General features: G+C 30.7%; 1 protein-coding gene across 2 annotated transcripts in view; it reads left to right on the forward strand.

Annotated features, from left to right (window-relative positions):
* Positions 1-863: 863 nt before the first annotated feature.
* LOC114325133 (nuclear receptor subfamily 2 group C member 1) overlaps positions 864-14,791 on the forward strand; it is a 49,314-nt gene continuing 35,386 nt past the window's right edge. The window contains exon 1 of one of the 2 annotated variants that reach the window (XM_028273079.2): positions 864-1,545. In XM_028273079.2, coding sequence (XP_028128880.1) covers positions 1,254-1,545 — 292 coding nt within the window. In that variant the 5' untranslated portion in view covers positions 864-1,253. The remainder of the gene's footprint in view (positions 1,546-14,791) is intronic. The other variant, XM_028273078.2, reaches the window with a different exon arrangement.

Raw genomic sequence — 14,791 nt, forward strand, 5'->3', positions numbered from 1 at the left:
GCACAGATTTTTATGAAGAATAACTTTTTTTCCTAAAATTATTAATAAAAGAGTTATTACATGTCTAATAAATAAAAATGATGTTCGGAATCGGTAATTTAGTAAAATTTCAGAAATTTTTTTTTTTTTAAGTAGAAGGCTGTTATTTCATATTTAAATATGGTTTTTAATTACAAATAACTTTTCATAATAACATTTTTTGTTATTTTGAAATATAAAGGCAGTTTGCTCTTGAGCGAAATTCATATTTTTTGACATACCTCGTATACTGTTGACAAAATTTGATATCTGATGATTGCATCTTAGGTTTTAGACTATGCAGAGCACTTTATAAGGAATGACTTTTTTTCGTAAAATTGATATTAAAAAAGTTTCCCATATGGTTCCAAGTTACGCAGACACCCTGTATATTATCATAAAAATCGGAACATTCAAATTATTTGATTTACCGGGATTTTTGACATTATGCGTTAATTTTGTCGTGCAGTGTATTAATAGGTACATAATCTGTATTGTTGGTTGCCCTATAACGGGCTGATTGTCAAAATTCAAAGAAATCTTTAAATCCAACTAACAATTCCCTATTTCCCCAATAGATGGGGCAATGATATTTTATATTTTATTATCTATTATGTTTATATTCAAACATCATTCTATAAAATCAAAACAATAATAATTATAATTCTTACCAAAAATATTTCTGCTGATACAATTAAGATATAATTCTGTATTTTGGTGGGAATATATTCTTCTATTTCCTTTACTTTTATGTATCAATAGTACCTTTCTTTCATGCTGGTACATATAACATATTTACCGATTTAATAATTAAATAATATATCATTTATTAGATATATACAGAAAAACTGATAAGTTCTCATTGAAATAGTCAATAAATGATGCTATAACCAGATAGTGTTTACTATTGTGTGGGTGCAAATAAGTTCAAATTTCCCGCCTAGCAAAAGGTCAAATGGATAGTGCTAGTGCTAGACCAGTCTTCTGAAACGAAACTCAAACTCATTTATTTACCTAGAGAATTGTGAGTGGCAGGTGTAAGGTCATGAACCTTGTTCAGTAAATAGGGAGTGTAGTCAGTGGTATCGTTCTGTTCTGTTATTGAAAGGTCAAATAACAATTTATGCACTTTATGAAAACAAACTAGCCAATCTAAAGAAATATGTGAGTGTCCTAATACAAAATATTATGCTACAGTTGTAAACACATTTCTGATGTTAATATTGTTATAAACCATGGATATGGAACCGACTATTAAAACAGAAATGTTAGGTGACAAGAATAGAAATAATTCGAATATCTGTTTAACTGTGGAACTGTGTGTTGTTTGTGGAGACAGGGCATCAGGGAGGCACTATGGGGCTATTTCCTGTGAAGGTTGTAAGGGATTCTTCAAGAGGTCAATTCGTAAACAATTAGGATATCAATGCAGAGGTAACCAGAATTGTGAGGTTACCAAACATCATAGGAATAGGTGTCAATATTGCAGACTACAGAAATGCCTTGCTTGTGGAATGAGAAGTGATTGTAAGTATTATTAATATATTTTTATTTCAATAAGACAGTGGCGGATCTAGACATTCGCCTTGGGAAGGGAAATTTACCTTAGGGGGAACTTTCAATGAAACACCAACCAAAAGACATAAAAAGGATAAGCCCAAACTACTTACATAAAAGACATAAATAATACAGTATACTCTCTCTATTACGAACACAGGTATTACGAGGTTTCGCTTATAAAGAGATATATTAGGTGTCTCATGAAATTCCTATTGAACTATACTGCTGTGCTTAGTAAAAGCATCCAATCTACAATTTTCATTTTTTCGTGATAAGGTTATATTCCACTACTATTAGACATTTTGCATCGTATTGCTTAGTCAGAAAGTCCTTTTTGCCACCTTAAATCGTACAAAAGCGTAAATTTGTTTGTCCTTTCTACAACTAACAGCCGTTGTGCTTAGAATAAACGTCCTATATGCTAACTACGTAGTTTAAGCGTCCTATCTGCATCAAAAATTGTGAAGATAGGACTTTTTGGCTAAGTAAGTCATGTTGAAATCATTCAACGGGTGAAATTAATATAGACCTAGTGCTTATACGAAGGTATAATAATATGACTATAAAAAATAGTGGGAAATTACTGTAAGTCATATGAATACCCGATTGGATCACTTCTCATATAGATATTTGAAAAATAATTGGATGTGATAATTTTTGTTGATTTATTGAAATATAAAATACGTAACCGTTTTGCCTCTTTTTTAATAAACTTATCTAATGGGAAAATGTATGCTCCTATGGTATGCTGTCTACCGTCACGTTTCTATTATAGCTTGTGGTCTACCAAGGGATGCGGTGTATCAGTGGTATTATATTACAATACTGACAAAAAAATATTTATACATCACATAGATAGAGATTGCAAAGAATTATTATTTTAATTTTACAAATTAATACTTAGTAATAATAATGTAATTTGGCTTATTCCCAACTAAAATAATAAATTGGTATGACAAAGTATTAAATTGTAAAATTAAAATAATAATTCTGTTGACTTATGCAATTAATTCATTTTATAAAGATTGTTTTTGTCAGTACTGTATACATGTGGGTTAATCACCATAATCTTTTCTCAGAAGGGTTCACACACAATAATAATAAACACCTTTGTGGGCGAAATGTTTATTGCTAAGTACTACTATCATAATTACTACTATTCAGGAATATACAATAAACTTTATGAAAATTTAATTTCTTTCCTTTCCAGGGTATGTGCAAATATCAACTTCTCTTGTCAAATAAAATAGTCTGGTACTTTCATTTCCTTATACATTTATTTTGCTCGGTAATGTTTATTACTTGTGAATAAATATTTTTTCTATAAGAGTTTTCTTGCATTTCATTATTTTGTGCAAATCCTTAAGGTAGATCGCACCCGCAAAGTAGACCGCATACTATTAGCAGAACTGTAAAATTTTAATTGTCATTCATATTTAAACCAAAAAGTCCTATCTGAAAAATTAATAGTTCTAGATAACCTCTACATTATTAACACTTAGTTAAAAAGTCCTATCTATCAAATGTCAAACTTGGGATTGTTTTAGTGATTGCCGGTAAATGAAAAAAAATTTTAATCCTAATGAACTACCTATGTGCAAAAAAGCAACAGTCTGCTTTTCAAAATGAGGATGGCACAGTATTAAGTACAAATATGGCTTTTTCTCAAAAGTCTTTGCTAGTTAGGACGTTTTTACTTAGCAGGGCAGTATAACCCTCTACAGGGTGAGTCATGAGGAACTGTACATACTCCTACCTCATATAGAGGTCCCTATGGGGAATAACAAATGACCATTAAAAAGTGTCTGCTCCCATTGTTTAATAATATACAGGGCGAGTTTCGCATTTTGACAGAAATTTGTATTCGTCATAATTTTTAAACAGTCAGATCGATGTGTCTCTTATTTTGGCCAATCGTTACACTGTTGCCACCTAATCAACTGATTTATTCAAACTAGAAAAAATTCAGGTCCGGCTTTAAAAAAATGAGTTCGTTTGGTTAGAAAAAATTTCACCCTGTATAAGCTTTTTGAAAACTGTAATATGAATTTTACAAATTAGACAAATAGGTAATTAAAATAACATATTTATTTTTTTCCTCACACGATTGCTTAATTTTTTATAAAAAAAATCAAATTTGATTATGAATTAAAAGTTTGGTAAAGTGAACCCTCGAGTGAACCATAGATTTAACAAAATTAACTTTTATTACCAAAATTAATTTTTTTTTGAACAAATATTTAATTTATGTTACCACCAATCAACTGATTTATTCAAACAAGAAAAAAATCAGGCCCGGATTTAAAAAAATAAGTTCGTTTTGGTCTTAGAAAAAATTTCACCCTGTATACGCTTTTTGAAAACTCTAATATGATTTTTACAAATTAGACAAATAGGCAATTAAATTGGCATATTTATTTTTTTCCCCAAACGATTACTTAATTTTTTATAAAAAAAAATGAAATTTGACTATGAATAATTAAAAGTTTGGTAAAGTGAACCATAGATTTAAAAAAATAACTTTTATTACAAAAATGAATTTTTTTTGAACAAATATTTAATTTATGTTATCACCCAATCAACTGATTTATTCAAACTAGAAAAAATTGAGGCCCGGATTTAAAAAATTAGTTTGTTTGGGTCTTAGAAAAAATTTCACCTTGTATACGTTTTTTGAAAACTCTAATATGAATTTTACAAATAAGACAAATAGGCAATTAAAATGGCTTATTTATTTTTCCCCACACGATTACTTATTTTTTTATTAAAAAATCAAATTTGACTGCATAAAAAGTTTGGCAAAGTTTTTGCATAGATTTAAAAAAATTAACTTTTTTTACAAAAATTAATTTACAAAAACAATGTTTTTCTTAAAATTAAAAGTTTTACCATTTTTTTTTTTTTTCTATAACACGTCTAGATCTAAAACTTCCCATAACACTTCTTTTGGACTCTATAGTTTAACATAGACGTGATCAAATTGATAAATTTTAAATTTGTCCACCTAAATTTTGCCATTTACAAGTTTGCAACTTTTACAAGAAGAAGACTGAAAGTCTACAACAATTTTCATAGTCTTCACAATGGTAAGAGGTGTGTGCTGTAAAAATTTCAGAAAAAAAAATATTAAAATGGAACAGAGTTGTAGCGAGTTAAACCGTGAGTTCATTTTTTTTTTCATTTTTCGGTTAAAATTCCGATTTTGACAAATTTGATTTTTTAATAAAAAATTAAGTAATCGTGTGGGGAAAAAATAAATATGCCATTTTAATAGCCTACTTGTCTTATTTGTAAAATTCATATTAGAGTTTTCAAAAAGCGCATACAGGGTGAAATTTTTTCTAAGACCAAAACGAACTAATTTTTTAAATCCGGACCTAATTTTTCTCTAGTTTGAATAAATCAGTTGATTGGTTGGTAACATAAATTAAATATTTGTTAAAAAAAAATTAATTTTTCTAATAAAAGTAAATTTTTTTAAATCTATGGTTCACTTTACCAAACTTTTAATTCATAGTGAAATTTGATTTTTTTATAAAAAATTAAGTAATCGTGTGCGGAAAAAAATAAATATGCTATTTTAATTGCCTATTTGTCTAATTTGTAAAATTCATATTAGAGTTTTCAAAAAGCGTATACAGGTTGAAATTTTTTCTAAGACCCAAACGAACTAATTTTTTTAAAGCCGGACCTGATTTTTTTCTAGTTTGAATAAATTAGTTGATTAGGTGGTAATAGTGTAACGATTGGCCAAAATAAGAGACACATCGATCTGACCGTTCAAAAATTATGACTAATACAAATTTCGGTCAAAATACAAAACTCGCCCTGTATATTATTAAACAATGGGAGCAGACACTTTTTAATGGTAATTTGTTATTCCCCATAGGAGCCTCTATACGAGGTAGGAGTATGTACAGTTCCTCATGACTCACCCTGTATAATGAGGCATATTTGGTTATAGGTAACGAGAAAACATGAGATAAAAAAACATGTTGATTTACCTGTTTTTGGCGAGGTGATGACTATAAATAAGGCTATAAATACCAGCTACCTGTATACAGAAATGCCAAAAATCTGTGTACTTATCGAGGCCAGTGATGTAATACACTCCACCGGCTGTCAACTTCTTTCTGTTTATCTACTGACTATTTTTTAAAAGCACCATTCAAACAATATTTAGCATCTTATATTGTTCGGAATGGCTTGACTAGAGGAAGTTAATTTCTTAGAAAAGTACATATTCATATGTACTTATGCACAATATTATTGTTGTCTGATATAAGGAGATCAGCTTATAAAGAGGTAATTAATCTACCATTTCAGTTCTCGTTATAGAGGGAGTCTACTGTAACTTATATGCATTAAGTTTATTTAATTTTCCTAACTAGCATGTTTATTGGGTTGAATTTGTCTGTCTGTGGCTTAAGTTTCATGTCAGCTAATATATTTTTATGTTTCAACAATTGTTTTCTTTAACTTTGGACCTTGTTAGTGGAGAAATTTCCCCATTTTCCCTCCCCGTAGATCCGCTACTGCAATAAGATACAGTTGAATGCTCTAATATATGAATTTTACAAATAAAAGGCAGATGTTGAGCACAGTTATTTATTAACACCTTGGTTGCGTTTAGGGATATTTATAAACTTACGTTGAGTGTGTTGCGAGGAATATATGTCCCGTAGTGAGCTTTGCCACAGTGCGTTACAACACAGTCGATGCAGCTAACACTTAGTATAATATGAGGTCTATTTGACTCGTTACACAGCCAAGGTGTTAAATCTTGCCCAAGTACTTTCGTTCTCAGAGCATCTTTAGGGGCATCTGAAATAAACTATTGTAGTGATAGAAAAAGTGGAAAAACTTCGACAAGAGCTCGAAGCTGATGTATAGTAAAAAATTTATGTTATAAACTTACTTCATCATAAAAGGAAGCTATTCAGCACATACCAGAATGTTACAGTCATTTACTTTAAAATTATACAAATAACATACACTAGACAAAGGACAAACAGTTTAAAATAATTATTCAGGGGCTACGTTATCTTTTTTTTTTTGTGGGAGGAGGAAATCTTCATAAAACCGTCAGAGTAGACCGCAGTACCTCAAGAAGCTGGTGTTTGCCCTCTACCATGGTGTGTGGGATTCAGTCCGCTTGCCCAATTCAGACACTCATGAATCCGAGCGAATCAATCGTGAAAAGGTAACTGCCTACCCACTAAAACCCCCTCATTCCAGCCGTGGACACCTGGTATGTATTTTTAGCAAACGTTACTTCGGAGGCCCCGCTGCTGACCCTATCTCTACTCCATGTCGGTGGAGTCGACTGTGAGGAGTAGTTATTCTTTTATTTGTTCTAGAAATAAAATAGAGTATTCATAAAACAGTGTATAGATAAAATTGTATAGATAAAAGATGTATAGGTAAAATAAGGGATAAAATATCCTTAATAATGTTTTCTGTCACTATCTCATCTCCCATCTTGTCTCGTTCTCTCTCGCGTTTCCTTTTTTTATTATCTCTGTTATTATGTTTACTACCACTTTGAAATTTTCTTTGCTTTGCATGGCTACATTCATTATAGTCTCTGGTGTTGTCTCACCTAGTTTTGTTCTCATGTCTTGTTGTTTATCATGGAAAACATTGCAATGGAATACACAATGATCTGCGTCGTCACACACTCCACATTCTATACATAAGTCATCAAGTCATCTTCAGTAAAAGCTACATTATCTGCTGTCAGTAGGTAGAATGATAAACAACAACATTTCTTTCTCACTGGAGCCGGAATCTGACAATAGGTTTGTATACAGCTATAACAGCCAGTTTCACAATCAGTAAGTAGTTAACCCTAGGGGTTAACTAACCTTTACCTGTAGTTTGACTGACATTTGCTATTTCACACCCAAAGATTCTGTTGTGGTGAATTAAATCTTAAGTTTTGTTTTATTTATCTTATGTTGGTAAGAAATTATGGTCAATGATCAGCATTAATAATATGTTTTTATGGAGAATTATCAGCATATTATGAATATTGACCGGTATAATGATGAGTTTTGACTGATTTTTATTAGGTATATATTTCCATTGGACTGTTTGTTGTATATAAACTTAACCGCAAAAGTTTTGCATCACCCAACATTATGCTCACTTTAAAAGTTGATATTCTCGTAAAAAAATTAATAGATCCAGGTAATTTTTTTTATTATTTTAGATTTTTCTTTGATATTATTTACACTGTTGTTCAAATGTGTACTCAAACTTCTTTTTTGAGCTTATACCGTGGAAGAAAAGTAATGTTTTTCATATGTTAAGTTTGACACGCCCTCTGTGGAGGACAAGGTACAAGGGTGGGTATACATCAAAATTGTGATGTAGTCTGTTTTCTAAACATTTCGTTTTCTGAATCAACCTAATATCTTTAAAAATAAAGAAAATAGACGGTTTTATTCTTTAGCATGTATTTGAACTGAAACAATACTAAATTAACAATAAAAAATAACAACATTTAAAAAATTTGGCAAACAGAAAGGCACATAACGTAAACAGTTCTTGATCGAAACTTAAGAGTTATTTGTCAACCAGGTGAGTTATATGCACAGCACAAGATAAGAGAGACGAGATTGTTTAATGGAGGCTCTGTGATGTTTTGGGGTGGAATTTCCTTGACAGGATTTAGTGTCATTACTATATATTTAAGTGAGATAGATATTCAGATATTGAATTGGCCCTCTCACAGTCTCAAAATAAATCATATTGATCACTTTAGGATATTGTCCGTAGACAATAAGTCTTCGTCAGCCCCTTCCTGCTTCCCTGCAAGATATAGAAACTATGGTTATTGCTATCTTAAACTAAATAGATCAAAATCAAACAGCCTGCTTAATATCCAGCATGCCTAGGCGATTAGAATTAGAGGAAGAACATGACATGTGATATTAATTTGTTATATTTCTTTTGTTTTTAAAGTTTTGTTTACTGTTGTTATTTTTATTGTTAATTTAGCATTGTTTCAGTTCAAGCACATGTTAAAGAATAAAACCATTCATTTTCTTTGTTTTTAAAGATATCGGAGAAATTCAAACTACAAAATGTATACAAAACATGACTACAAACCAATTTTGATGTATACCTGCCCTTGTGTACAGTGTTGCCAATCGGCGGATAATTATCCGATTTGTGTATATTTTTGAAAATTGTAGTATCTTCTCCGTATCTTTAAATAAATCGGATATTTGCGTATATTTTCAGTGTATCTACCAATCTACTACAACAGACTAAAAAAAACTTAAAAAATCCGCTTCTCATTCATATATTCCCAATAACACATTAATTTTCTTTGGTTCCACCCAAATTTCTATAAATTGCCTATATATTGGATGAATGTTACATCCGATACTTTTCATGGTATTTAATTATCTAAGATAAGAAGGGACAAAAGAGACCTGTGTGAATTGTTTTGTTTCCACTTAAGGAATACTGATCCAATTTAAATTTCAAAAACAGGGATTCTGCTGTCCGACAGTTTTATTTTTATTTTATGTAGTGCAGTGCAGTGTTTAAGCAAACGTCTGTTGAAATAAGTTTTGGTTTGTGAAAATATTTTTTTATAATGGATAAATGGCAAAATTAATAAAAAATTGAAGCTAATATATCGATACATTTTTGGCAAAGTAACGTAAGTGACATTTTTGAAAATCATGTTTTTCAATTAAACTAACGCTATTATTGTTCAGAAGGTACTGCCAAAGTGTAGTAAGCCTATACATATTATGTTTAAAGTAATTCTAGGCTTACTACACTTTGGCAGTACCTTCTAAACAATAATAGCGTTAATTTAATGGAAAAACATGATTTACGCCAAAAACAAACTCACTTACGTTACTTTGCCAAAAATGTATCAATATATTTTTGTTTTCTAATTTAAAAAAAGTATTTTCATTGCTATTCGTTCTACCATTTTCAAACGCTAGTGTAGAAAGGGTTTTCAGTATTGCATTCAATATAAAAACAGATAAAAGAAACCTCTTAAATACATCTACAATTAGGGCTTTATTGGCGACAAAAGATGGTGTCGGTAATACTGGCTGGCTGTGTAAAATTTACACCTTCAAAAAAAAAGTTACAATGTAAATGGCAAAATAAAAATAAGAATTTTGCACTTTATTATATTATGTTTCTTTGTGTGTTGTGGATTACGTACATGTTTAGGTTTTTAATGTTTCAAGACTGTCAGTTATGTTTTTACTGTTTTATTTGTAATAAATTTTTAGTTGCTAAAAGAGCGTAGGAGCAAAATTTCGGACCAATAATTTTTAAACGCATTCATTTTTTTTTCGAATCCTGAGAAAGCTAATACTTAAATATTTTTGAAAAATTTAAACGCAAAATGAAAGATTACATTATTACCGAGGCCCAAAATTTCCTTAGAATAAACAAAAAGGTTTTTTTGAATGAGATATTTGAAATTACAAATCACACTAAATTTTGTCTTTTTTTTTTCACCCCTGTAACTTATTACAATAAACATTATAGAAGTCTTCAGGGACTTTCAGCCCTCGGTAATATTGTATTCTGCGTTTAAATTTTTCAAATATACTTATTAGTTTTCTCAGGACTCGAGAAACCATTGACCAGAAATTTTGCGCCTGAGCTCTTAATGTAGTTGTAGTTTTTTGTATTGATTTATTTATTATTTATTTTTCTAGTACCTAGAGTTAGGTAGTTGTTGCGTTTTAATGAAATAATATTTAAAAGTGTTTTTTTACTTAAAAATAAATAAAAAAATCCAAATAATGAAATATTTAGATTTAACACTTACAATAATACAAAATACGTACCTACAATATAATAATAGTAGGTAATTTACGAGATTTCTATCTATAAACGAAAATTTTTAAAATGGTAAAACAGAAAATCCAGTGGATTAAAAATTATTCTGTAATAAGTAGTCAGATAAAAGAATAACATTGGCAACATTGATTTTAATTACACAATAATTTTTGACATATCCAACGTTGTAACCAAAATGATCCGAAGGGGAGGGGGTAACAACTACAGGATGGTCTCTTGTAGGTATGGAATAGTAATTTACAGTAATGGTGTTAAGTGTAGGGACAAAGAATACACCATCCAACAAGAAGCGAAAGCATCGACTATTTCACGATCCAAATTTCTTTGCGCATGTACGATCCGCCATGTTTCATGTATTATTTCTTATTTCTCAATATTTCTCAACTAACCCCTGACAGCTGTTTGTTGAACCTAACAAATAATGTGAATGTATTTGTAAAATTATTGTGTTGTTTAATCTTTTCTAATTGTAGAAAAAAGGATAATACTATTAAACATATTTATTGTTAAAATAAACTCTCATTGTGATGGCTCCACCAAAGAATACTCCATCCAACAAGAAGCGAAAGCATCTGTCGGCTCCTTTGATATTCAGGGGACAGAAATATCGGTCGGAGAATGGTAGGGGTAATACTTCTCACTACACTAACAAAAGTAATGAGGAATTCGTTCAAAACTGTAGGAAATTTGAGTTACACTGAGAAACAAAGTAATAATTAAAACTATAGTGTTTTTAAGTTGATCTATTAATATGAATTGTATTTTTTTCTGTAAAATTTAATATAACCCATATATCAATTTTGTACTGATAAGTAAAAAGGTTTTAAGTTAAAAATATCGATTTTGACTAAGTTTTGTAAACTTATGTAAACGTGATGGATTTTTGATGCTTAGTTTAATTTAATAGTTAATTTCAAAATAGAGATTAAAATTTCTATCGATTTCTATTACTTTTTTTCGTACTAAAAACTTGAAAAATAGATATTTTTGACCCAAGACCTTTTTACTTAGGACAGAATTATACTTTCAAATTTTCTATTAACTTTGTCTTAGATTGATCATTTTTTTGTTTCCTTTTGAGAAATTTCTTTGAATGTCTATTGACCTCCAACACCACCATATTCTCGCTGCACGAGGAAACTCTGCGGCGGAGGCTAGAATGACTTTATTCACCTTCGATTTCTTTCTGTACATCTGAGGTTTCTCGAAACTCTGGTTGTACTGTACCAAATTCAACTCGCCTGGATATATAACAATTATCTCATCAAATATAGCATCTAATACTTGGGAATTAATCTACCAGCTGAAAACAATATCGAAGAAGAGGTAAAAAAACAAATAATTAAAGCCAGTAGAACGGCCGATGCCTAAACGGCACAATTTGGAAAAACAAACACGTAAGAGTGCAAAACAAAGGCCCAATATAAGTCAGTTATTAGGCCAGTTATGACTTATAAGGCCGAAACAAGACCAGATACAAGCAAAACACAAAAATATCTGGAGACCAACCAAATGAAGATCTTAAGAAGGATTGCTGGAAAAGTACTACAGGACAGGGTAAGAAGTGAGGAAATCAGCCGCATATGTGGGGTGGACAATATAAATACCTGGGTAAAGAAGAGTGGATTAAACATATAAGCAGGATGTTTGAATCAAGGATAGTAAGGGACAAGTCACCGTTAGGCAGAAGAAGTATAGGACGCCCAAGGAAAAGCTGTAAAATGACAATTTAGGGACAGAATGAAATGCAACGTTGAAGAAAAACAGGCAGTATTGCCTATATAAAAGAAAGAAGACATCAGATCTAGCATCTAGCCACCTTAACCTGTTTCTTATTTTGTTTCCAATAGGATCCACACCCAATTTTTTCGTATATACTGATTCCTAACATTATCTTTTCTAATTATTCGCTAGTTCTAGTTATTAATAACTACGGATTCAATACGGAACTTAACCTAACCCTAGTGAAGCTCTGCTTTCACACAAAATTCTCCAGTTTCAGCTGCATTCGCTCTCTCTAATTGTTACCTTCTGATACATCTCTTATACCACTCTCACATATTCAGCCGGCACTCCTTTCCTACTTAGTACCATTAGGTTTCTGGTAACTTTGCTATATGCCTTCCCAAGATTAATAAACACTATGTGCAAGTCTTTCTCTTCCACTCGTAAGTTTTTCCCTCAGCCGTCATAAAATAAAAATTGATGTTGTGGACCTGCCTTGCATAAATTCAAAATGACCTTTATTTCTAGAACCCTACACTAAATTTATAATATTGCAAATTAAATTAAACACTAAATAGCTATGTTTAAATTGTTTTTATTAAAAATCTGGGAATAAATAATTTTAATAGATAGGTACGTATATGGAATCACATAAATGTTTGAAAATGAATGAAAATGATAATCACAGATCACCTACCTCCTCTAGATGTTTCACGATAACGCTTTGGTTAAATATGAAAAACAGAGCTCCATGCCGCTTGTATCGGAACTAATACAAGCGGGAATTTCAAAATGTAATTTTGGTGGGAAGAAAATGTTAGGTTAAAATATTTGTATAGTTGAAAAAAAAAATAATTTGGTTTTAAAATATACAAATTATTTTTAATTTCAAATATACAAAATACCATTTGGGAAAAAATAAGACATGACAACGTATTTTTATTTATTTATTTAATACCAGCAAAACCACTTTGTATATACTTTTTTACAAATCGTATCTTTACAAATGAAATTATTAATAGTTATCTCTCAAATTGAGTTCCAAATACTTCTACAAAAGGGTATCTCAAATGATTGAAACATGTGTGCATCTCTACTTGTTGAAGGACTTTCAACTAAAACAAAAAATTAATATAATTGATTTGATAATAACCAAATTCATTTCACGTAAAATAATTTTTATTAATTATATATTTTGAGTAGGGGTTACTTACTTGGTGTTACATTCGTTAGCTTCCCTACACCACTAACTGTGTTACTTGTTCTCTAATAACAAATACTTGTAGAACTCACCATGCAAATGTAAGCTAGGAATTTTATCTTCCTAGGGATCTTCAAATCACATTCGTTTGGTTTCAAAAACTATATTTGAATCCATTTTATCTAAATCAGGATATTTTATTATTGCTAACAATCAGATAAACATTTACTGACATAAAGATAAAGGATAAAGACATACTGACAATGATGACAATTGACAAATTATAATGACACTCAGACTCAGTGATATAGAAGAAATCTTAACTCCAGGTGCATGGCGACATCTCAAAAAACGTATCATTATTAAAAATGACATTTAGTTTAGTATGACCTTGAGATACCTGCGTGAAACATCTAAAGAGAGTTAAGTGATCTGTGATGATAATCACATAAATGTTTAAAAAGAACTTTCTCTGATTGCCCTACCCCTACGATCGTTTACCTGCTACGATTTCTCGGTACTGAAAAGAGAATTATTTCATAGATGAGGGTGAATTATTTGTTCACGATTTAGTGGGGCATCCCAGTACGAACCACACAGGAAAATCCACCTTTGCGTGGAGCCAAAGAATACACCATCCAACAAGAAGCGAAAGCATCGACTATTTCACGATCCAAATTTCTTTGCGCATGTACGATCCGCCATGTTTCATGTATTATTTCTTATTTCTCAATATTTCTCAACTAACCCCTGACAGCTGTTTGTTGAACCTAACAAATAATGTGAATGTATTTGTAAAATTATTGTGTTGTTTAATCTTTTCTAATTGTAGAAAAAAGGATAATACTATTAAACATATTTATTGTTAAAATAAACTCTCATTGTGATGGCTCCACGCAAAGGTGGATTTTCCTGTGTGGTTCGTACTGGGATGCCCCACTAAATCGTGAACAAATAATTCACCCTCATCTATGAAATAATTCTCTTTTCAGTACCGAGAAATCGTAGCAGGTAAACGATCGTAGGGGTAGGGCAATCAGAGAAAGTTCTTTTTAAACATTTATGTGATTATCATCACAGATCACTTAACTCTCTTTAGATGTTTCACGCAGGTATCTCAAGGTCATACTAAACTAAATGTCATTTTTAATAATGATACGTTTTTTGAGATGTCGCCATGCACCTGGAGTTAAGATTTCTTCTATATCACTGAGTCTGAGTGTCATTATAATTTGTCAATTGTCATCATTGTCAGTATGTCTTTATCCTTTATCTTTATGTCAGTAAATGTTTATCTGATTGTTAGCAATAATAAAATATCCTGATTTAGATAAAATGGATTCAAATATAGTTTTTGAAACCAAACGAATGTGATTTGAAGATCCCTAGGAAGATCAAATTCCTAGCTTACATTTGCATGGTGAGTTCTACAAG

The sequence above is a fragment of the Diabrotica virgifera genome, chromosome 10 (assembly GCF_917563875.1).
Source record: "Diabrotica virgifera virgifera chromosome 10, PGI_DIABVI_V3a".
Taxonomy (NCBI): domain Eukaryota; kingdom Metazoa; phylum Arthropoda; class Insecta; order Coleoptera; family Chrysomelidae; genus Diabrotica; species Diabrotica virgifera.